The sequence below is a fragment of the Rhincodon typus genome, chromosome 1 (assembly GCF_021869965.1).
Source record: "Rhincodon typus isolate 14 chromosome 1, sRhiTyp1.1, whole genome shotgun sequence".
NCBI lineage: Eukaryota > Metazoa > Chordata > Chondrichthyes > Orectolobiformes > Rhincodontidae > Rhincodon > Rhincodon typus.
In genome coordinates this window covers 48,388,868-48,414,493 of record NC_063332.1, presented here as the reverse complement: position 1 = coordinate 48,414,493, position 25,626 = coordinate 48,388,868, and the positions used below count along the sequence as shown (strand labels likewise).

Here is a 25,626-nt window from a genome sequence, read left to right as displayed (position 1 = left end):
ACACAGTCGCCACGGCAATGCCGGTGGTCAGAGTGAATGTTAAAGGTTGTGACTGAGGTGCCGATCAAATGGGCTACTTCATGCGAGATGGTTGTCGAGCTTCTTGAATATTGTTGGAGCTGCACCCGTCCAGTCAGGTGGAGAGTATTGCATCATCTCCAAGATACACTGCAGAAATTCACCAAGTCATCCTAGACAGCACCTTCCAAATCCCAGATCGTTGGGAATTCAGCAATAGTAATGTCATTGACCATCAAGGAAAGACATTCTGTATAGTTGGAGATGGCCATTATCTGGTACTTGTGTGATGCAAATGTTACTTGCCACTTATCAGCACAAGTTTGGATGTTGTCCAGGTCTAGCTGCATGTGGACACAGCTTCAATATCTGAAGAGTTACAAAAGGTTCTGAATACTGTGCAATCATCAGCAAACATCCCCATTTCTGATCATTCAATGGTGGAAAGAACATTAATGGAGCAACTAAAGATAGTTGAGCCTAGGACATTACCATGGGGAACTCTCGCAGACCTGTCCTGCGACTAAGAAGATTTACCTTCAATAGTCGTAACTTCCTTCCTTTGTGCTAGGTATAGCAAATAGGAGGGAGGTTTTCTTTTCACCCAGTTAGCATTGACTTCAGTTTTATCAGCAATGCCATGCCAAATCGATATTGAGAGCAGTCACTCTCACCTCACTTCCGACATTCAGCTCTTTTGTTCACATTTGGACCAAGGCTGTAACAAGGGCAAAAGGTGATTGGACGTGGCAAAACCACAACTGGGCATCATTGAGCAGGTTATTGTTGAAAATGCTCCTTGATAGTACTGTTGGCAACTTCTTATATCACTTTTTGCTGATGACTGGAGTAATGATTTTAATCGCGAAAGCTGTTCATAAGTATGGATGGAGTTTTAATAAAATGCTAGATATTTCCAAATTCTTGTTGATATAAAACTTATAGGATTTGTGTTGTATAACTATTTTCCCAATCTACCATTTTCACAAGAGGACGCACAAGAGAAATGCCCAGCATTATAGAGGTTTATAAAATCATGAGGGGCGTCGATAGGGTGCATAGCTAAAGTTTTTCCAAAACTAGAGGGCATAGCTTAAGATGAGAGGGAAGAGTATTAAAAGGGACCTAAGGGGTAACTTTTTCATGCAGAGAGTGGAACATATATGGAATGAGCTGCCAGAGGAAGTGGTGGAGGCTGGTTAAGTTACAACATTTAAAAGGCATCTAGATGGGTACATAAATAGGAAGGGTTTAGAGGGATATGGGGCAAATGCTGGCAAATGGGACTAGATCAGTTTCGGATATCTGGTTGGCATCAACCAGTTGGACTGAAGGGTCTGTTTTGGTGCTGTACAACTCTATATGATTCAAGAAGGATTCTCCTTCTCAACTTCTCTCACCTGATGAGTAGTGACCCTTAGGTTAAGTGACACCAGTTGTATCTCTCATCTGGTGACCTTACTTTTTTTATTTGGAGGAGTTTGAGTACTTTGATTTTTGTTATTTTTGATGATGAAATCTTCATTAAGTAGGTAATATTGTTCTGTCCACTTGCTCCTGAGGTATGCCCATAATGGATACTGAGTAAATTGGTATGGAGCAGAAGAGCAGTAGTACAGTTGGCATTGGCACTGTAAAGGGCTAATGAGATGCATGGGGTCATTGGAAGTATGAGGAACAATGGTAGATGGATAAATGGCATGCGTGAATGTGAGCAGTAGTGGGTGATCTGAATAGAGTGCCATAGATTGTTATGTTGAGTATGTGGCATGGGATAGCATGACTGGTGCATGGAGAGTGAGGGGTGGTGCTAGAGTTGGAGGGATGTTTTATGTTTTACTCTTTTTATTTTTGACATTTTAACACAGGGCCAGAGCACCGAGGCAGACTTTCTGTCCAATCCACCTTGGGAACTGGCAGACTTCTGTGCTGTTCCATGGTCATGTGACCTGACTCCCAGACCAAACATAGGAAGTGCTGAACCATTTTTAAGTTTGGGCTTGAGGATTCAGAATTTATCCTGCTTTTGTACACCTGACGCAGGATTGAAAATTGCGCCTTTATGTTTGACATTCTTTATATTTCCAGTACTTGGACTTTTGTTTTAGACCAAATTGCACAGTTAACCACACTGTTTGAAAAAAGGAGATAGAAAAGATACACAATTATAAACTGGTTGGTCTGACATCGATAGCAGGGAAAACGTTAGAGTCCGTTATGAAAGATTTCACAGCAGAACACTTGGAAAATGATGACAGGATTGGACAGAGTCACCGTGGATTTATGAAACGGAAATCGTGCTTAACAAGTCTCCTGGACTTTTTTGAGAATGTGTCTAGTGGAGTTTATAACGGAGAGCCAGTTGAGTGAGTGGGTAAATGCATGGCAGATGAAATATGAAATATGATATGGATAAATGAGATTATCCACTTTGGTAGCAAAAACAGGAAGGCAGATTATTATCGGAAAGGTTGGAAATGGGGACAATGCAACAAGACCTGAATGTCTGTGGTTTCCAGTCTCTGAAAGTAAATAGGTACGATAGGCGGTAAAAAAAGGCAAACGGTATTTTAAGATAGGGAACTGCAGATGCTGGAAGTCTGAAACAAAACAGGAATTGTGGGAAAAATTCAGTACCTCTGGCAGTATCTATGGAGAGATGGCAAAGTTAATGTTTCGGGTCTACTGACCCTTCAGAGCTGGCAAATGGTATGCAGGCCTTCATAGTGACTGGATTTGAGTACTGGAGCAGTGATGTCTTGCTGCAATTAGACAGGCCTTTGGTAAGACCCCACCTGGAGTATTGTGTGCACTTTTGGCCTCCTTATCTGAGGAAGGAGTCTCTGACTATGAGGAAATGTGACAAAGGTTTACCAGACTGATTCCTGGGATGGCAAGACTGACATACAAAAATAACTGGATCAGTTAAAACTATTTGCACTGGAGTTTAGAGGAATGAGGGTAGTCTCATAGAAACTTATAAAGTTCTAACAGGCCTAGACAGGGTAAATGCAGGAGGACGTTCCTGATTACTGGAGACTCCAGAACCAAGGGTCACAATTTAAGGATATGTTAGGCCACCTGGACTGAGATGAGGTGAAATTTCTTCACCCAGAGATTGGTGAGCCTGTCTTATTTTCTTGCCATAGAAAGTGTTTGGGGCCAAACAAAAATGTTTTCAATGAGTTAGATGTAGGTCTTTGGGCTAAATGGATCAAAGGATATGGGGAGAAAGTAGAAATGTGGAACTAAGTTGGTTGATTAGCCATGTTTATATTGAATAGTGGTGCAGACTTAAAGAGCCAAAAGGCCTGTTATTTTTTTTTTATGTTTCAACATTAAAGTCTTGATAATTGTGTTGTTAACAGTTCCTCAATTACCTAATTTTTATGTAGCTATGTTGTAAGTTAGTACATTTTCAATCTCCTTTCTGCAGCTTGGTCTAAACCATACCAACCAAGTAAAAGAGCCAACGCTGGTTGCTACACTTCGGGGGAAGAATATTCGTCAGATTTCAGCTGGTCGATGTCACAGTGCTGCATGGACCACACCCCCTCTTTCAGCTTCAACTCCAGGTAATGTAGTATACTAATCTTGTAACGCAACTGTGAGGCTCTTGTGGAGCAGTGGTAGTGCCCTTACCTGAGAACCAGGAGGACCAGGCTCAAGTTCCACCTGCCCTAGATATTTGTCTTAACAAATGGATTAAAGTGTTTCCAATGCTGACCCCTGGAGACTGCAGTGGAGACTTCTCCAGTAAGGAAAGTACCTGTAATAAACCGACGAAATTGCAAAATCATTTGGAACGTTCTGTGGGATTAGATTTGTAATTTACAAGTATTTATGTACTGTTGCAAAGAGCTAGAAACTGTCAAATATAATGGATTCTAGTGAATGCATGTTAGAACAATGTTTAACTAAAATGCCATTTGATTGTCATGACATTAAAATTGGAAGAACATTGGTTTTGAATGTGTTCCTTTTCCCTCTGAGATCTCTCCTTTTCCTGTGTTCCCTCTCATGTATTTTGCTTGTTTGAGCACCACACTGCAGCTTTAATGCCTCAACAAGTATCCGTGAAACTGGACTTGCAGGGTGGACCCCAGATGCCAATTGAGGCTTGTAAATACCCTCTTACGTAGAGAGATTCCTTGATGGAAGAAGAGAACCAACATCAGAAAGTAAGGTTGAATGGAGACCATCTTCCTTTTACTCAAACTCTCTTCCTTCCCCACACTGGTGACCCCCATCCTGCAACACTTATTCTATCCACACTCAATTCTATCTGGAGATCCTGCAGAAATCTTTAAGGTCGGTTTATTGTACCGGCAGTGGTCTCTGTGCCCAATGACTGACAGTACCTATATTAAAGTGGCTCAGTCGTTAGCACTGCTGCCTCACAGCACCAGGGACCCGGGTTCAATTCCATACCCAGGTGAGTGTCTGTGTGGAGTTTGCACAATTTCCCCGTGTCTGTGTGGGTTTCCTCCAGGTGCTCCAGTTTCCTCCCACAGTCCAAAGATGTGCAGGCTAAGTGGATTGGCCATGCTAAATTGCCCGTAGTGTTCAGGGATGTGTAGATTAGGTGTGTTATAGGAGGATGGTTCTGGGTGGGATGCTCTGAAGGTCAGTGTGGACTTGTTGGGCCGAAGGGCCTGTTTCCACACTGTAGGGATTTATGATGATGATCTATGATCTAAAGAACTGGCAGATTTTGTTGTTCGGGTGTAGGTTGGTGACAGGATTTCCGCCCTGTTGAAGCCGCCTTTGTGTGAAAGGCCTGATGATGTCAGACAAAAGCCTTATTGCCCTTACAGTTGTAATGGGCTTTCTGGAGAGAAATAATGCACTGTTCTCATTGTTTCTCTGATCAACGGAAAACACTTCAGTCGAACGGATTAATTTCCGTCTATTGTTCTGAAACTCTAAAGACAAATTTTTCACAAAATAGGTACGACGGCTGGATTTTAAAAAATAAGCAAATAATTATTATTGTTGAATTTAAAACAATAATTTGCTTTTTTTTAAATCGAAGGTAACACCATTCCTGTTCAGCTCGGTATACCACAAATGATACCTCCACAATACAGCGTACTGAAGGAGTGCAGCCCAGAAGTCCTGACAGATAGGTTACGGATTCTGTTTCACTTCTCTGATCTAATGTATAAGTCTTGGCGATTGCTGAATCTCCACTCTAACCATCAGGTAAAATATTTCTTGTGCATCCTGGTTAGGGTAGTTGTAACATGTCTTCTAATGCACTCATCTAACACCAGGGGAAAAATATCAATAAAAAGGGAGACCAAGCACATCTGGGAATGACAATTTCGCAAACTTGTGTTTTAGAAACCTAATGATTGCCAATGCAGTGAATGACTGGAACAGATAGTAGGTTCTTTTGCTGTTTGGGAAGGATGAGTAAGATTTAGAAACATGGTGGCAAATCGTGATCTTTTTTAACACTGTAACATTATAGAGAGTTTTATTTTAAAAAAAGCAAATGTAGGATCAGTTATTTAGAAATTTGTTGAGAGGCAGGTCCTCATTTTTAAAGACCAGGTTTTCAGTGGCAAAACAGAACTTGCCTCCACCATGTTTCCAGGCAGTGCATTCCATTCCCTAACCATTCACTGTGTGAGAAAATGTTTCTCTTGTATCCCTTTTGCATTCTTTGCAAATCACTTTAAATCTGTGCCTTCTCATTCTTGATAATTTTGCGAATGAGTTCAAATTCTCCCTACCTAATCTATCCAGCCTTTTCATGATGTTGAAAATGTCTTTAAGGTATCCCCTTAGCCGCCTTCTCTCCAAGGACAAACCTCTCTAATCTATCTCCTAATTAACCATTCCAGGGGTGAGAAACATTTGGGTGGCACAGTGGCTCAGTGGTTAGCACTGCTGCCTCACAGCACCAGGGATCCAGGTTTGATTCCAACGTCGGGTGACTGTCTGTGTGGAGTTTGCACGTTCTCCCTGTGTCTGCGTGGGTTTCCTCCAGGTGCTCTGGTTTCCTCCCACAGTCCAACGATGTGCAGGGTAGGTGGATTGGCCATGCTAAATTGCCCATAGTGCCCAGGGATGTTAAAGTTAGGTGGGTTAGGCCTGCGAAATACAGGCGTAGGGGAATGGGTTTGGGTGGGATGCTCTTCAGAGGGGCGTTGTGGTCTTGTTGGGCCAAATGACCCGTTTCCATACTGTGGGAATTCTATGATTCTGTGATAAATTGCTTTTGTTCTGTCTCTAAAGTATTCATATCCTTCCTTAAATGTAACACCCAGAATGGTACACAGTACATCAGCTGAGGTCTAACAGGTGTCTTATGTAAAAATTGGGTATAACTTCTTTGCTCTTGTATTCTATGCCACTATTAACGAAGCCTAGAATACTAAATGTTTTATTGCAAGCTCCCTCTGTACATCCGTAGGAGTACTACCCTTTATTGTATACTGTCTCTCTTTGTACCAGACTGTATCACATCTCACTTCAACTATCACCTGTTTGTCCACTCTACTATCTTGACTATATATCCATTTGGAGTCTACATTCCAACCAGGGGATTTACACCTTGAGGGAAAAGGCATGGATGAAGTGTTAAATGAATACTTTGCATCTCTCTTTATCCATGAAGCAGATACTGCCCAAGCCCCCTCATTCTACACAGTGTTCCAAAATATTGTGTCATCCACAAACTTTATAGCTGTCTCCTGCATGAGAAAAGCAAAGGTCACCATACCAACCACTGGTGAACACACTACAATCCTTCCTGCAGCCTAAAAAGTATGTATTGCGTGCAACTCTGGTCGCCACATTACAGGAAGGACGTGGAGGCTTTGGAGAGGGCACTCGAGATTTACCAGGATGCTGCTTGGATTGGAGGGTATGAGCTACAAGGAGAGGCTCGAAACACTCATTTTCTCTGGAACGTCTGGGGCTAAGGGGAGACTTGATGGAAGTCTATAAAATTGAGATGCATTGATGGAGTTGACAGTCAGAATTTTCCCAGAGTTGAAATGTCTAAAACCAGGGGGCATGCATTTAAGATGAGGCAGTGGGGGGGAGTTCAATGGCGATGTGAGGGGCAGGTTTCCTACACAGAATTGTAGGAGTCTGGAATGCACTGCTAGGGGTGGTGTGGAGGCATATACAATAAAGGTGTTTAAGGCACTTTTAGATAAGCATATGCCAGAAATGGAGCGATATAGACCGGCAGACAGAAGGGATTAGTTTAATTTGGCATCGTGTTCAGCACCACATCGTGGGCCAAAGGGGCCCCTTCCTGTGCTGTACAGTTCTATGTTCTGTGTGTCAGCATAAATAGACAGCGTGGTTAAGAAGGCATATGGGATGCTTGCTTTCATTAGCCAGGGCGAACAATATAGAAGCAAGAAGGTGTTGTTATAACTTTATAACACTGGTTCGACCACAAATGGAATACTGTGTGCCAAACCATGGGAAGGATCACAGTGGAGATTCACCAGGATGATGTCTGGGATGGAAAATCTCCGTTATGAGGAGAAACTGGATTAGCTGGGTTTGTTTTCCTTGGAGAACAGGAGACTGAGGGGTGATCTGATTGAGGTATACAAAATTTTGAGAGGCAAAGACAGAATAGATTATGAGAAAATTTTCCCCATGGCAGACATATCTAAGACCAAGTTTAAGGTGAGGACTAAGTGGCTGGGAGGAGATCTGATGAATTTTTTTTAAACCCAGAGGTGGTAGAAATATGGATCGCACTGCCTGAGAGGGTGGTGGAGGCAGATACTCACACAACTTTTAAAAAGCAGTTGGACAAGTATTAAAATGTCAGGGCATTGGCTATGGACCAAGTGCAGCTAAATTGGTTTATTGTTTGTTGGTGGGTATAGATATAATGGGCAGAAGGGCTGTTTCTACGCTATATGACTCTATTACTCAACCTCTGATTTTTGTTTTATACAGAATTGTGAAAGATTTTGTTCAGTTAAACATTTACAGATTTTGCAAACTCGGTGAACAATCTATGATTTTACTTATCGTGGAATGTGCCATTTTCTTACCTATTGTACAACCTGTCGCCCTTGTACACCCCTTGTACAACCTTGTTAGCGACGGTCATTCAACTGAGGAAAAACTGACTTACTGGGTCCTGCCATTATGGGCTTTCAACTGACTGGTCCAGTCAACTGCAACTTCTTCTTACGAATCAATTGTCTAAATTAAGAACTTCTGGGAGCCCCAAAATGAAACATATTTCTAAACTAAATACTTGGTAAATTGCCACAAGTTTCTGCTAGAATGCATAATTTGCATATTGATTAAATAAAAGACTTGCATTTAATTTAGGTATTCATACAAAAACACAATTAAAACTGAAAGTGTTTAACTTTATACTGTAATGCGTCAATAATTTTTAAACAAGCGAACTTCAAATGTACAAGTCATTTTTAGCTTTTGATTCTTATGATTTAAAATGAAAGTTTCTAAAGGCACATTCAGAATAATTCATCGTCTCAGCTATATTAGAAACAATAATGGCTGCAACCAGAAAATCTGAAGCAAAGGCATTACCTTTAACTATTTTGCAGCTGTTTTGCACTCAAAAAGGTTTACTTTGAGGCCTGTAATGCATTTTGTTAAACTAATCATTTGTTACTCAAAAGTGCTGTATAATGATTAGCCGTTTATCTCCATAACAAAAACACAGCTCTTGCTTTCCTCGATTTAGTGTTTTAGGCATACTAAGGCAATCCAATTGAGAATGCATTTGCCATTAATAGTCCATGTCTGAATGAGGACTATGGATCAAACCTATTTCATTATATTTCTTTACGTGACTGACTTATCCATTATAGGGTGCACTCCCAAAACTTTGGCTAAGGCTTAGCATTTAGCCCACAGGAAATTTTTATCAAAATACTTTTATATCACCTATGATCACCTATAAATATGATAATAAATGTAATGTGTAATCTTTAATTTTTTTTTAACCCATTGAAGTCCCTGAAGGAATTCATTGCTTGTTTTCTCTTGCAGAATGCAATGAGTCTTTCCTGTTGGTCTTGGGCCAACACATTTACTACAATTCTATTACAGGATTTCAATAATTGTAAAAAGAAAAGTGTTATTCATAGACTGAGGAATAAGAAAAGCATTTTGGTATTTGAACTTCATTGAAAGTTTTTAATTCTTTCACCCAGACTAATATTTCCCGGTATAATATTGGAGCTGCAGCGATTGCTCAAGGTCGATTGAGAGGTCTTCTGTCTCCAAAAGTCAACATTCTGCCACTAGTGCGATCAATAGGAAAAACTATGATTCAAGGAAAGACCTATGGGCCTCAGATCACCGTGAAGAGAATTACTGCAAGGTATGTTACTTGGAGAGCAACCTCACAAATTGGCATTAAATTACATTTATTTTTATTTACTGTCACAGGAAAACTCTAGAAATGAAAATTAATGAGCATGTTGATTAACAATTAATCTCTCAAAAATTTTTTTAATTTCCATTATTTTTTTTAAATAACCAGTCTATACTAAAGGAAACTTGGTAAATAATAAACATCTAAGTTACAATTTCAGATAATGATGTGCAATGATTAGGTTGTGTAGATAAATGTCACCTGCTCAACAAAGGGTAAGACTGGATGTGAAATATCTCTGGATGCAAGAAACTCAGGAAAGATAGAAAAGGAATGAAATATGGTGGGTTGGCAGTATTTATTAAGGAGAGATGGGAAGCTCTAGAGTGACCAAGGTATACCTGGTTAACTAGAGCTAAGAAACCATAAATGTACTATTACATTGTTTGGTGTAGTCTGCAAGCAATTAACTGGTGGAAATATACAAAGGAAAACAATTGCAAGGAAATTGCCCAGGAAATGCAAGCATTATCGAGTATTTTTGTAATGGGGCAGTTTAACCATCTTAAGATAGACTGAGATAGTATAAAGGTCAGAGAGGTGAGAAAATCGCTAGAGTATGGTTAGGAGAATTTTGTATAGCAGCGTGTTTCCAATCCAATGAGAAAGAAGACCCTGCTTGATCTTGGTCTCCGGATTAATAGTCGTCTCTAGAAAATTCAACCACCTATTTTGCCAGATAACAAGGTGTAGAGCTGGATGAACACAGCAGGCCAAGCAACATCAGAGGAGCAGGAAAGCTGATGTTTCGGGCCTAGACCCTTCTTCAGAAATGGGGGTGGGGAAGGGGGTTCACAAGCTTCAAAATCTCCCCTTTCCTAACCGCATCCCAAAACCAGCCCAGCTTGCCCCCGCCTCCCTAACCTGTCATTCCTCCCACCTATCCCCCCCTCCCACCTCTCGCCCCACCCCCATCTCCTACCTACCAGCCTCATCCCGTCCCCTTGACCTGTCCGTCCTCCCTGGACTGACCTATCCCCTCCCTAACTCCCCACCTACCCTCACCTTTACTGGCTCCACCCCCGCCTCTTTGACCTGTCTGTCTCCTGTCCACCTATCTTCTCCTTTATGCATCTTCTATTCACCTCCCCCTCTCTCCCTATTTATTTCAGAACCCCCTTCCCCTCCCCCATTTCTGAAGAAGGGTCTAGGCCTGAAACGTCAGCTTTCCTGCTCTTCTGATGCTGCTTGGCCTGCTGTGTTCATCCAGCTCTACACCTTGTTATCTTAGATTCTCCAGCCTCTGCAGTTCCTACTATCCCTCACACCTATTTTGCCAACCAGGGAGGTAGCATGTTGAGGCCCTTCAGTGTTTGTTTTTGACCACTTGCAGACTTTAATGGGTGAGCAAATGGACCCTTGCGTCTAGAATTTCATTGGTGAAGCAACGAAAGAAAAGGGTGAGCATCTCTACAGAGCCAACTTACTCAATAATTTCTCCTTCTTGCCACCTCCAGAGTAAACTATTCTGTGAAGAGACTGAAGTTAGTTAAATAGATGTAAAAAAAGTACTATGGATGCTGGAAACTTGAAACAAACACCGAGAATGCTGCAGAAACTCACAAAAGTCTACTGCAGCAGTTCTGAAGAAGTCATGCTGGACATAAAACGTTAACGGTCTCTTTCCACAAGCTGCTAGACCTGCTGAGTTTCTCCATCATTCTCTGTTTGTTTTAGGTAAGTAGATTATGGATCATTTTCAGCCCAACTGTCTTCAGCTGCTTTATCAATGACCTTCCCTCCATCATAAGGTCAGAATTGGGAATGTTTGCTGATGATTGTACAATGTTCAAAACCATTCATGACTCCCCAGATACTGAAGCAGTCCATGTTCAAATGCAACAAGATCTGGACAATATCCAGGCTTGGGCTGACAACATTAATGCCACACAAATACCAGTCTATGATCATCACCTAATAAGAGACAATCTAACTACCGTCCCTTGACTTTCAATAGTGTTACCATCATTGAATCCCTCAACATCCCTGGTGGTTACCATTGACCAGAAACTCAAATGGACTTGAACATAAACTCAGTGGCTACAAGAGCAGGTCGGAGGCTAGGAATACTGTGGCGAGTGATTCACCACCTGACTTCCCAAAGTCTGCCCATCATCTACAAAGCAAAATCAGGACCATGATGGAATACTCCCCATTTTCCTGGATGATATAGCTCCGATGGCACTCGAGAAAGTTGATGCCATCCAGGTCAAAGCCCACTTGATTGGCACCACATCCAGAAACATCCGTTTCCTCCACTACCAACCCTCAGTAACAGCAGTGTGTACTATCTATAAGGTGCACTGCAGAAATTCACCAAAGATCCTCAGGCAGCACTTTCCAGATCCATTACTACTTCCATCTGGAAGGACAAGGGCAGCAGATACATGAAAATAGCACCACACTCAAGTTCCCCTCCAAGCCACTCCCTGTCCTGACTGGGAAATATATTGCTGTTCCTTCATTGTTGTTGGGTCACAATCCTGGAATTCCCTCCCTAATGGCACTGTGGGGTCAACCCACAGCAGGTGGACTGCAGCAGTTTAAGAAGGCAGCTCACCACCACCTTCTCAAAGGCAACTAGGAACGGGCGAGAACTGCTGGCCAGCCAGCGACGTCCACATCCCACTAATGAATAAAAAAAGGATGAAATAAAAATTTCAAGATAGATCCTACAACATGTTTCAACAAAGACTTATACTTGTAATTTATGCATTGCTGTTTGCTGTTCCTTACAAAATACCAAAATGGCTGTTGGTTAGCTTCCAAAGCTAAATGTTCACAAAAGGAAGAACACAAGCAGAATGTTGTAAATATTACTTTATTCAGCTACTAAACAATCAAATCAGAATGAACAAAAACAAAGTTGCTGGAAAAGCTCGGCAGGTCTGGCAGCATCTGTGAAGCAAAAAACAGAGTTAACGTTTCGGGTCCGGTGACAATTCCTCAGAATGACTTTTGCATTTGAATTGTAGTAAAATTATTCAGGCTATAAGGATGTTGCAATTTAAATTTCAATTCTCAATTCAGACACTAAAGCATAGATTCAGAGAGAACTTGCCAAACTCATTTCATCCATAGACAAACACAGTTTGCAAAGTCAGGCATCTGTACAATGGGAATTTATTTCAAGAAAGCACAAATAAAACCATGGCAGAAGTGTGACGTCATCCACTTTAGACTTTTAAAAAAAACAGAATATTTTCTCAATGGTGAGAGACAAGAAATTGCATAGGAGTGTAATGAGGGATTCAAGCACAAAATTCATCAAAAATGTCTAAAGTAAAAATTCAGGCATCAGTGCTGGGACCTCAGCTACGTTGCAGTAGGCTGGTATGCAGAGACAGCAAGTTATTAGGAAAGTTACTAGAACGACCTCACATATCACAGCTGTCCCTTTATTTGGAGGATTATAGTTGATAAATTTTAGTTAGCCTAATCAACTCAGGCAGTCATGGTGATAATTTTGGTGTATCACATTTAGGATTTTTCAGACTTTACATGAAGATTATGCCATACATACACACAGTGAAAACAAGAGTGAAACTTTAATTCGAATGTGTACTTATTTTACTGTGAACAAAATCATGAGGGGCATGGATAAGGTGAATAGCTAAAGTCTTTCCAAAACTAGAGGGCATAGCTTAAGATGACCAAGAAGAGTAGTAAAAGGGACCTAAGGGGCAACTTTTTCATGCAGAGAGTAGAACATATGTGGAATGAGCTGCCAGAGGAAGTGGTGGAGGCTGGTTAAATTACAACATTTAAAAGGCATCTAGATGGGTACATGAATAGGAAGGGTTTAGAGGGATATGGGGTAAATGCTGGCAAATGGGACTAGATCAGTTTAGGTTATCTGGTTGGCATCGACTAGTTAGACTGAAGGGTCTGTTTCGGTGCTGTACATCACTATATATATTCAAAATCAGTATGATTCATCTTCGATGATGTCTCATTTTATCTTGCATGCTGAATCCTCTCTATTAAAAACTTGCTTAATGTAGTTCCTGTTTTAATGCTATCACACAGTGCTGGATCGGACAAAGCCCAACATGTGGTGGGCTTTAAGCCAATTAACACCCAAAAGTTTACACTTATGAATCGGAATACTAGTAATAAAATTTTTGAAAATATAATTTTCTCTCAAACTGTGCTTATTTTCACATTTACACAACTTCATAGCAATTGATGTTTGTTTTATAAAGTTTCAGAAAATGTATTACCATTATGTTAATTTACATGTATATGTGACATGCAGGGGCCGATCAACCAAACCTATCTTCATTCAGATTGCCAAGCAAGTTGTCCAGCTCAATGCGTCTGAACTGAGACTTCCATCCCGAGCCTGGAAAGTGAAGTTGATTGGGGAAGGTGCCGATGATGCTGGTGGGGTATTTGATGATACAATTACAGAAATGTGCCAGGTAAATCGGCATTTACATAGAATTGAAAACACAAACCGAAAATTCATCCAAGTAGATCTATGCCCATGTTTATGTTGCACCCAAGGTTCCTGTCATCTATCCTTTCATCTGATTAACATATCTTTGTACTCCTTTCTTTCTGATGTGGACAGACAGCTGCTTTATGATGCAGATTGATGCCAAAAGTGTGAGTTTAATTCCCCCACCATCTGAGGTTACTATAAAGCTGAGGCATGGTGACCCTCAGGTTAAACCTAACAAGAGAGCAGCCCTGTGGCCCTCTGGGACATTGGTGACTTTGCCTTTAATTAAAATTAGCCTTGAGAGGGAGGAAGTCTGAGTGGTTCAAACAGGCTTGAAAGCAGGTAAATCCCCAGGCCCAGATGAGATGTATCCAAGGCTGCTGTGGGAGGCAAGAGAGGAGATTGTAGAAGCTCTGAGATTAATTTTTAAATTCTGTCTGACCAGAGGAAGGGTGCCAGAGGACTGGATGACAGCTAATGTGATACTATCAGTCAGTAAGGGTGTTAGGGATAAACCAGAAAACCCTTAGCAGAGGAGTCAATAACCAAGGGGCACAGTTTTAAGATAAGGAGCAGAGGTTTAGAGGGAATATGAGGAAAGTATTTTTCATCCAGAGGGTTGTGAGATCTGGAACTCACTCACTAAAAGGCTGGTAAAGGAGGGAACCCTCAAGACATTTAAGAACTATTTAGATGAGCACTTGAAATACCATAGTAAATAAGGCTATAGGCCAGGAGCTGGAAAATGGGTTTAGAACAATAGGATGTTTGACTAGCTCAACACAATAGGCCTAACGGTCTCTTTCCAGGCTGTCAAAACTCTGTGACTCTAATAAAAAGTATGATGTCTATCATCGACACACTAATTTTCAACCTGCTTTATCTTCCAGGAATTGGAGACAGGAGTGGTCGATCTGCTGATTGCAACACCAAACGGCACCGCAGAAGTTGGTAGCAATAGAGACAGGTGAAAGAGACAATTTATTTCAAAATAATGAAAGAAATAAAGTGCATGCATATATGGAAAATTCTTCATAACCTCACTATATTATTTCAAACCAGCTACATTTGAAGAGTAAGTACTGAAACAGCACCAGGGACCCGGGTTCAATTCCACCCTCAGGTGACTGCCTGTGTGAAGTTTGCACATTCTCCCCGTGTCTGCGTGGGTTTCCTCCGGGTGCTCTGGTTTCCTCCCACAGTCCAAAGATGTGCAGGTTAGGTGGATTGGCCATGCTAAATTGCCTGTAGTGTTCAGGGATGTATAGATTAGGTGGGTTATAGGGGGATGGGTCTGGCTGGGATGCTCCGAGGTTCGGTGTGGACTTGTTGGGCCGAAGGGCCTGTTTCCACACTGTACAGATTCTATGAAACAAGTCAGCCAATTTGTAGGTAGCAAAATCCCACAAAATATTGAGATTTAATCATTAAATTTATTCTTTGTCTTATTCATCCATAGAATGAGGATATTCTTGAAAATGCAACATCAGTTGTTCATCCCTAATGGTCTTGGGGAGTTGATGCCTTGTCAATTGTTGTGAGTGTGATATAGATCCACCCACATAACTATTTTTTGGTAGGTTCCAGGATTTACATTCAGCTTCGACGAAGGAATAATGACATGTTTCCGAGTCATGATGTTGGTGTAACTTAGAGGAGAACGTTGAGGTACTGGTATTCCCAAGAGTCTGCTGCTGTTGTACTTTCAGGCAACAGAGGTTGCAAGTTTGGCGGGTGCAGTCAAAGAAGCCACAGTGAGTCGCTGATTACACCATGTAGATTGTACACACTGTTGCCACTCTGGTAGAAATGAATTTATAAAGTGGAGATGAGCTCCCAGTCAAGCTAGCTGCTTTGTCCTGGATTCTGTCAAACCTGTTCGGATTTATTGAAACTGCAGTCGTCAGGCAAGTGGAGAGTTTTCCATCATACCTATGCCTTGTGAATGGTGGAAAGGCTTTGGGAGATTGGAGACAAGTTACTTAACACAGAACACCATGCCTCTGAAATGGTTTTGGAGCCACAATATTTGTCTGGCTGATCCAGTTCCAGTTAGGCTTCCAGTCAATTACTACATCAACCCCATTATGTTAATTGCATCCCCCCCCCCCCCCCCCCACAGCATTCTCATCAATGGTAATGCCTGTTGAATGTCAAAAAACTGCTAGACTCATAACTCATGTGGTTCAAATGTTACTTGCCGCTTGAATTTTGTCTGGGTTTTGCTGTACCCAGCATGGACTGCTTCGTTACCTGAGGAGTTGTGAATTGAACAAAACACTGAAGGAGGGTCCTAACACCAAACATCAACTTTCCTGCTCCTCTGATGCCACCTGGCCTGCTGTTCTTCTCCAGCACCATACTGTGTTACCACTGACTCCAGCATCTGCAGTTCTCGCTATCTCTGACTGAAAATAGCCTGTTCAATTATGATTACACAATCTTTTGATGCAGGGAAGTGTTATGATGTAGCAGCTTAGGAAGGTTGGGCATAAGTAAAGCACTGCCTTGAAGAGCTCAGCAGCAATGTACGAAATGATTGGTCATCTTCCTCTGTGCCAAGTATGTCTAAAGCCAAGAGAGTCTCTCCCGATTCCCATTGACTTCAGTTTTAATAGGGCCTCTTGACACGTTCAAATGTTGCTTTGATGTCAGGGGCAGTCACTGTCTCCTACCCTTTGGGATTCAGATGTATTATCCATGTTTTAATAATGAGGCTTAAATCTACAAACTTCTGCTAGATGTAAGTGAACTGCATTTGAAGCAAGGCTGACACATGTATGAGCAATGATACATCTTGACTTTACAAATGATGTCGAGAGGAGACATGAATCCAAAAGTAGGAATCTGAGACAAGTGAACTTATATGCAGCTTACCAGTAAGTTTATTTCCACAAAGAGTAGATCAAATGGTGACATTAGCCATTAACTGGCACATGATGCTAAGAAACTAAAAGTTTTATGGGATCAAATTTAAATTCTTAGATTAACCCTCTTTATTTTACCTTATTTTCTTCCAGATTCTTGCTTAACCCATCAGCTTGTACCACTGAACATCTCCAGCAGTTTAAGTTTCTGGGAATCCTGATGGCTGTGGCTATTCGAACCAAGAAACCATTGGATCTACACCTGGCACCATTTGTATGGAAACAGCTCTGTTCAATCCCTCTTACTTCTGAGGATTTAGAGGAAGTTGACTTGCTCTATGTTCGGAATTTGTATGGAATCTTGAATTTAGACAACAGTGGGATAACAGAGGAAAATTTCCTGGAAGTAAGATCAGTGCTTAGTTTCTGGTTGAATTTTGTGATTATCTTTCTAACTGAGCTGATTTGTATTAGAATGTTCAAGCTATTGAAATGGAGTTCATAAAACTGAAGTGAATTGATCTGTTTGTGTGTTAGCACTCTATCTGGTAGAACAATGAAGTTGCAGTAGTTGAGTAGTAGAACTATAACAGTTTGATTAAACTACATTCCCATTCCCACCTTGAAGCACTGACCAGAAGGTATTTTGTTCCTTATAAAGAAGAACACAAGAAAGCAAGTACTTACACACACTGTTTTCTAGCAGCTGATTGTGAGGCCATATGGAAGAGGCTTGAGCACAAGTAGTCAGCCTGATGTCTCCTGTGGAATAGTATACTGGGCTTAGAATTTGAAGTACTAATTTCTGAATTGTTTTCTGATTTATTCAAATCACTATTTGACCTAATCATAGAGTGATAAAGCACAGAAGGGTAACCGTGCACTGTGGATGATTATGCCTGCGCCAGCTCTTTTGAAAGACTATCCAATTAATCCCCTTTCATGCACCCTTGCTCCAAACCTTTGCATTTTACCCCTGCAAGTAAAATTGCCTTCTGAAAGTTATTATCAAGTCTACCAAACCTGTAAATAGAAGAACTGCCAAGGTTGGGGGAGGAGTTCTGTAGTTGGAAGAGTTTGAAGGGCGAATCTGGTATTCCCAGAGTCGCCAAAAGGAGTGTTTCACAAGGCTGGAGCAAAGACTGTTCAGCAAGGTGAGCATCCATTGGGACCATCACCAAATGTCAGCCTGGTGTGGGTGGGAGGGAATGGGGGAAAGCAGACCCCTAGTGTCAGGTCCAGAAGAAGCAGAGCCCATGAGTCAATTGATTCACTAATGATTGAGAAGGCAGGAAGCTACAGCCTTTTATGCATCATGGAACTTTATCCATCTCTGACCAAACTTATCAGAGTTTGTTTGTCTCACCTTATTCGAAATGAGCATCTCTTCATGTGGTACCAAGAAATGGCTGGAGGCACTGGATATAGGCCCTGACAACATTTGGCAATAGTACTGAAGCCTGAAGTTGCAAACATTGTTGTGTCCCTTACCAAGCTGGAAGAAGATCAACTAAATCACTGTTTTGCCATTTGTTTCATTTCTTCTTTTCGTCTGTCATTTTTTTCTCTCATTTGCTTTGCTATCAGATGGCAGTTATTCAAAATCCTGCTATTCATACCTCCTGTAGATTCTACTTCATTGACTGTTCCATCACCTCTTTATTTGGTCTTGCACCATGAGCCATTTTCTCTTTTTTTTTTCCCCTTGTCTTCCTGCCTGTCGCAGAAATTCCCTTTTTGTTTTGCTTCCCACCTTCTCCTCTTATACTTAAAACTTTTCTAATTTTATGCCATTCTATTGAAAATACATTGATCTGAAACATTAACTTTATTTCTCACTCCACAGATACTACCAGACCTACTGAATACTTTCAGCCCCTCTGTTTTTAACATCACCTTCATCAGTCTGTTACAAGTTTGTCAAACCTGATTTCCTTGAAGAAATCCATGCTGTCTGTTACCTATTAACTCATATTTCTCCAAGTGAGAATTTTATTTCCAATTATTTTGTCTACCAGTTCCTTCAGCAATGATGTTCAACTACCTGTAGTTACGAACACTACCTCTCTTTATTTTTGTTTTGAGCAGTGTGGAACAATCCTCCAACACTCCCATATTGAAGCACAATTGGAAAGTTGGAGTGTTGCAATTCCCATGGACACCAATAGTAGTTAGGAGTCATGCAGCATAGAAGTGTATGGTGGGATGGGGGTGGGTTGCAGCTATCCTGACAGAAATTTCATTGTAAAAATCAAACCAATGTTTATATAAATTGAACATAAATTACCAAACAAATTGTGTCCCATAGGTACTATTAATTACCATTGCAACAAAGATAAAGGTCTCTGATTTCTCAGTCCCTTCAGAAATGACATTAATCTCAACCATGGCGTCTGGCAAAACTCTGACCTTCCTAGTTGGAGTTTCTGTTCCTTTCTTGGCACAAGAGTTAGCTGCAAAGTCTCATCTGATAGCAACTTTATGGCTCCCAGCTTCAACAGCTGGAATGTCCACTTAAAGGAATATCTTGACATGACTGCCCTGGATTCAACCTTTGTGATCTACTTCCCCACCTGTCTCATGACTTTCTATCTTAGTTATCTTACACCATCCATCTTAAAGCCACTGTATTGTCTTCTGAAAATTCAGAACATTTTCAGATTCAGAGAAGATTCTTAGGGGATTTGACAGGGTTACATGCTGTGAGGTTGTTTCCACTTATTAGGTAATAGAACCAGTGCAGGCATGATGGGCCAATTGGCCTCCTTCAGCACCATAACAATCGTGTGATTCTTTGATTCTGGAGAGTCTAGGACCAGCGGGCATAATCCCTGAGTAAGGGGTCACCAATTTAAGACAGATGAGGAAGAATTTCTTCCAGCAGAGACAAGTGAATTCTTTACCGCAGAGAGATGTCGAGGCTGGGTCATTAGATGTATTCATGATTGTGAGAAAGAGACTTTGTCAGTAAGGGAATCAAGAATTTTGGAGATAAGGCAGGAAAGTGAAGTTGAGGATTATCACAATGATTCTACTTCGTCATTTAAACAATGGACAAATTTTTCTCCTATGTCTTATGGTCAATAGCTGTAACTTGAGCCTTACTATTTATAGAAAATTTAGCATTGTTTGATAAGATTAGGCTGAATATTGTGATCAGTTTCTCTAACTTTATTTTTCTTGAATTTTTTCTAGATGATTCCTTTGGATTCATTTGTTGGTCAGAGTGCAAACGGTAAGGTTGTTCCAATAATTCCTGGAGGAAGTAGTATACCCTTGACATTTGGAAACAGGAAAGAGTATGTAGAGAGAGCAATTGAATATAGACTACATGAGCTGGATCGACAGGTGAGCATCAAAATTCTTCAAATCCTTTGAATTTCTGTGTGAAGCTGTAAGAAATAAACTTTAATTACCTCCTGAAGTTTCTTCAAATTTCATAGCTACTTGATAGCTCTTGAAATTAGCATGGTGGGAGGTTGTCTGATGGTCTGTAGTAAGAGTGTTTTATGTAGACATAAACTATGAGGACTTGGTAACTCTGAGGCTTGAATTCAAATCTCTACTGAGTTTACTGGATTCAGTCCAGGTTTGCACATGCCATTGGATTGTATCCTTAGTCATATTTAATTGCTGTCCAGGGGATTACTGATGAAAAATGTGCACTTATGTGTTTATAAGTAATCAGCAAGAACTGATGGACGCACCATTTCACAGATAACACCACCTATTTCAACTTTCTAGCACCAATGTGTGAATATAAACAGAGATGAAAAGCTGGACTGGTTGTAAATACGAATTATAAATAAACAATTGTCAGCAACAGCCAAGAGAGAGGATCCTTTAAAAGGAGCTGAACTTGTAAGGAGTGGTTATATGTGTACTTAATAATGCCTAGGATCCTTGACTTGTGTATAGTTACAATATCGCATTGTGACAAAGTATTATATGTGACATAACTAATCTATGTAATGGCAAAGATGGGAGAGGCAAATTGAATTCTTTTGAATTAAATGTCTTTTAATCCTGGTTATCAACAATTTAAATCTTAGCATTCAGTAAACAACCACTATTTGAAATTAAAGCAGAAACATGTGATATTCAGGAACAAAAACAGAAGTTGCTAGAAAAGCTCAGCAGGACTGGCAGCATCTGTGAAGAAAAAACTCACAGTTAACGTTTCAGGTCCGGTGACCTTTCCTCAGAACTGACCCGAAACATTAACTCTGATTCTTTCTTCACAGATGCTGCCAGCTTTTCCAGCAACTTCTGTTTTTGTTCCTGATTTACAGCATCTGCAGTTCTTTTGGTTTTTACAATGTGATATTCAACAGGTCTGGCAGCATATGTGGATAGTGAAAAACAGTATAACTCTTCACACATATTAACAGTTTCCTATGATGCTCCCTTGCTGCTAAGAATCTTCAGTATTTCTGATTTTTCATTCAGATTTCCAGCATCCAGTATTGTATTACTATTTGAAATTAATGTGATAATATTGATATTTTGATGCTTGTGCTGAACGTTTTACATAAATTGAGTAGATAGCATTTTAATCCACCACTTTAGAATTAATAGTTAAATTTTCTCCAATTCACTAATTAGTTTACATTGTTTTTGGAAAATACTTTTAAAAATATTTCTGTTGTATAATTTTAAAAAAGAAATATTTGGCTATATAGTATATTGTATATTGTATATTTGTATATTTGCCAAGAAAGCATCCTAGTAAGAGATGAATTCACAAACTGTTAATGTTTTTTTCCCTCTGGTGTTCAATTATTTTTAGGTAGCAGCAATCAGACAGGGAATGTCAGCTATTGTCCCTGTACCTCTACTCTCTCTACTAACAGAAAGACAGCTTGAGCAGCTTGTTTGTGGGATGCCGGAAGTGAATGTAGATACCTTAAAGAAAGTTGTACGTTACCGTGACATTGTTGAAAACCATCAACTACTGAATTGGCTGTGGCAAACGTTGCAAGAGTTTTCTAATGAGGAGAGAGTGCTGTTTCTTCGCTTTGTCTCTGGTCGCTCCAGGCTACCAGCCAATCCTGCAGACATAACACAGAAATTCCAAATTATTAAAGTGGACAGGGTAAGTATTTTGCATCGACAAATTAAGTTATTGACTTCAAACAAATCTTGTGGGTTTGAAGACCAATACAATCTGATACCCAATTTTTCCCAAGGTGTACACCAGGGAACAAATGAGCTTTGTACCCTCAGCTTAATGCCAAGAAGTTAATGGATGTAAGTTAGAAAATTTTTAGTATTGCTCAACAAAGAAATATTTTGTCAAAGCATTTCATCCTACAATTGTTAGGGCAATTTTCAAGCAATAACAAAGAAAAAGGAAAATAAATTTTATACTTTATAAAAATAGAGTGTGGATTGGTTGGCAAGTAAACACTGACTTGGAGAAGTGTTTGCTGTGTAGAATGCATTAGTTAATAATTACTGACATTTAATTGTAATTAAAGTAATTTAAGCAGGTTAACTAGGGTCAAGATATTGTCCTGGGAAATGAACCAGACAATGGCGCCACCTATTTTGTTGAGTTGAAACGTACATAATGCATGCACATATTATCTCAGTCTGCAAACAACAGGGCTCTGTGTGTACATACACAGCTTCCAGTATATGGAAGGGCTCTATATTGAGCCCAACTGACAATCCTGGGTTGGTAATCAGTGTAATTCTTTGCACACTCAAGATAATTAAGTAATTTTTGACCAGTTGCTTCATCACATCTGATGTTAGACATGTCTGTGAGTTTTGCAACAATGGTCTAGTTGGGTACAGTAGAAGAAGATAAAGGGTCAGTCTAGATAGAAATAAGAAAAAGCAAGGGAAAGAAGTCCCTGCTGGGAGTTCCTTAATAATGCTGCACTTCTTAAACCAGGAAACTGTGGACTTGTAAGAAAGTTAAAACAATAATCATGCATGATTTTAATGTGTATATAGAATGGATTATTCAAATTGGCAAAGGTAGCCTTGAGGAGGAGTTCAGAGAGTGTATTACAGATTGCTTCTTGGAGCATTGTGTTGGGGAGTCTACCAGGGTGAAGCCTATTTTGGTTTTGATATTGTGTAATGATGAAAGATTGATTAATGATCTCGTACTAAAGGATCATCTAGGGAAGAGTGATCATAGCAGTGCTGGAATTTCAAATTCAATTTGAGGAAAATGAACTTGCGTCCCAGATGCAGTAGGACAGTATGCAAAGTGACAGATATTTAAGGAGATGTTCAACTCCTCCCAACTAAAATGTATTCCAGAAGGGAAGAAATATTGTAAAGACAGGGAGGACCATTCATACGTAACTAAGCAAGAAAGTTAAAGACATTATAAAAAGGCAAAAACTAAGGCATAACATATTACAAAGGTCAATGGCAAGCTGGAGGATTGGGAAATGTAAAGACCAACAAAGGAGTGTTAAAAAGTAATTTTAAAAAAGCAAAGGTTAATGATGAAAGAAAGCTAGGACAAAATATAAAAACAAATAGGAAAAGCTTCGATAAGTGTATAAAAATGAAGAGAATAGCTAAAGTGAATGTCAGTCCCTTAGAGGACCAGACTGGGGAGTTAATAATGGAGATCACAGAAATGGTAAAGACACTAAATAAATGTTTTGCCTCCGTTTTCATGGTGGAGGGCACTGAAACCATCCCAATAGCAACAGGTAATGCAGAGCTTATAGAAAAGGAGGGATTTAACATAGTTGCTGTCGTTAGGGAAAATGTACGGAGCACATTATCATGATTAAAGGCGTACAAGTCCCCAAGACCTGATGGCCTACATCTTAGGGTTTTAAAGGAAATGGTAACCAAGATAGTGGATGCGTTGCTTATAATATGCCAAAATTCTGTGCATTCTGGAAAGGTTCCAGTGGTTTTGAAAAATGCTAACATAACACCTTTATTTGAAGGTTAAGGGAGGCAGAAAGTAGGAAACTATAGACAAGTTGGTTTAACATCAGCATTGGGAAATTGTTAGCACCCAGAATTAATGAAGTAGTAACGTGACATTTGGAAAGTCAAAACACAACACATCACAGTCAGCATAATTTTATGAAGGGCAAATAATGTGTGCCTGATTTTCTTGAGTTCTGCAAAGATGTAACATGATGGGGATCCTGTAGATGTAGCATATTTGGACTTCCAAAAGACATTTGGTAAGGTGCCACACAAAAGGTTAATACAATAGGTAAGATCTCACAGGACTAGTGGTAATATATTAGTTTGGATGTAGGATTAGCTATCCAAGAAAGCAGAGAACTGGGATTAGTGATTGTTTTTTCTGGTTGGCAAGATGTAACAAGGTTTGGTCCTTCGCCCCCAACTATTTACAACCTATGGTAATGACTTGGATGAGGGGATAGAATGTACTATAGCCATATTTGCAGATGCCATTAAAATAGTTGGGAAGGTAAGTTGCAATAAAGAAATATGAAATTTGCAAATGACATGGATAGTTTAAATGAATGGGCCAAACTCTGGCAAACTGAGTTTAACGTGGATAAGTGTGAAGTTGTCAGTTTTGGCCAGAAGAATAAATAAAATGGCAACTTATTATCTGAATGGAGAGAAAATTCAGAATGCTTCAGTGCTGTCTTGTGCTGGCTGTCCTCGTGTTTGAACAGCAGAAAGTTAGTATGCAGGTACAGCAGGTAATAAGAAGGGCACATGGAATTTTGGATTTCATTACTGAAGGAATGGAGTTTAATAGTAGGGAAGATTTTTGCACTTGTACAAGGCACAGGAGAGATTCTGAGCACAGTTTTGGTCCCCTTACTTTAAGGAAGGATGTAATTATATTGGAGGCAGTTCAGAAAAGGTCATTAGATTAATTCCAGAGATGGAAAACTTCTGAAGAGAGATTCAACAGTTTAGACCTATACTTGTTAGAGTTTAGAACAGTGAGAGGAGATCTCATTGAGTTATACAAGATGCTAAAAGGGATTGATAAAGTAGACATGGAGCAAATGTTTCCCCTTGAGGGGCTGTCTAGAATGAGAGGTCAGTTTTATGCTAAGTGGCAGTAAATTTAAAACACAGTTGAGGAAGAATTCCTTCTCTCAAGGCATCGTGAATCTGTGGTGTTCACTATCTCAGAATGCGGTTGGATGCCAGGACACTGAATAAATTTGATTTTTAATTAATAATTGGTTAAAAGGTTATAGGGAGTGGTCAAGAAAGTCGAACAGAGACTGAAATGCAATCACTTATGATTGTATTAAATGGTGAAGCAAGTTCAAGGGATTGAATTGCCTACTCCTACTCGTAGTTCTTATGTAATGCTGATTTCCTGCCTTTTCCCTTAACCTTACGCATTGTTTCTATTTAAATAATCACCCAATGCCCTCTTCAATGCTTTAATTAAATGTACTTTCACCGTATTTCCGAGTGCTGTGATCCATACCCTAACTACTTGCTGTGTGAAAACCTTTTTTTTCTCATCTCACATTTGTACCTTTTGCAAAACACTTTAAAACTGTGCCTTCTGGTCCTTAATCCCTCTCCACTCTGTCTAGACCCCTCATGACTTGAAAACTTTAATCAAATCCCCTTTAAGCCACCTTGTCTTCAAGGAAAACAGTCTCAACTTCTCTAATCTTTATTCATAATTGAAGTGTTTCAGCCCTGGCAACTTCCTTGTAAATCTCTTTTATGCATTCTCTCGAATTCATTCACTCCTTTCCTATAATATGGTGCCCTAAACTGTACAAAATAATCCAGCTGAGGTCTAACCAAAGTCATCATAACCTCCAGGTTCTTGTACTCTGTGCCCCTATTGATGAAACCAGAATAGTGCATGTTTAGGAGGTCTCTCTACTCCTGGACATGCACTAGGAGAGTACCCTTCATTTTGTACTGTTTCTAAATGGCTG

At 40.1% G+C, this 25,626-nt stretch overlaps 1 protein-coding gene across 1 annotated transcript in view; it reads left to right on the top strand.

The window, feature by feature from the left end:
* Positions 1 to 25,626, top strand: part of LOC109911101 (probable E3 ubiquitin-protein ligase HERC1) — a 266,602-nt gene that overhangs the window by 237,223 nt on the left and 3,753 nt on the right. The window contains exons 57-64 of the mRNA XM_048621230.1: positions 3,455 to 3,593; positions 5,054 to 5,223; positions 9,198 to 9,367; positions 13,680 to 13,845; positions 14,759 to 14,835; positions 16,889 to 17,141; positions 19,931 to 20,083; positions 21,525 to 21,830. Coding sequence (XP_048477187.1) covers positions 3,455 to 3,593; positions 5,054 to 5,223; positions 9,198 to 9,367; positions 13,680 to 13,845; positions 14,759 to 14,835; positions 16,889 to 17,141; positions 19,931 to 20,083; positions 21,525 to 21,830 — 1,434 coding nt within the window. The remainder of the gene's footprint in view (positions 1 to 3,454; positions 3,594 to 5,053; positions 5,224 to 9,197; positions 9,368 to 13,679; positions 13,846 to 14,758; positions 14,836 to 16,888; positions 17,142 to 19,930; positions 20,084 to 21,524; positions 21,831 to 25,626) is intronic.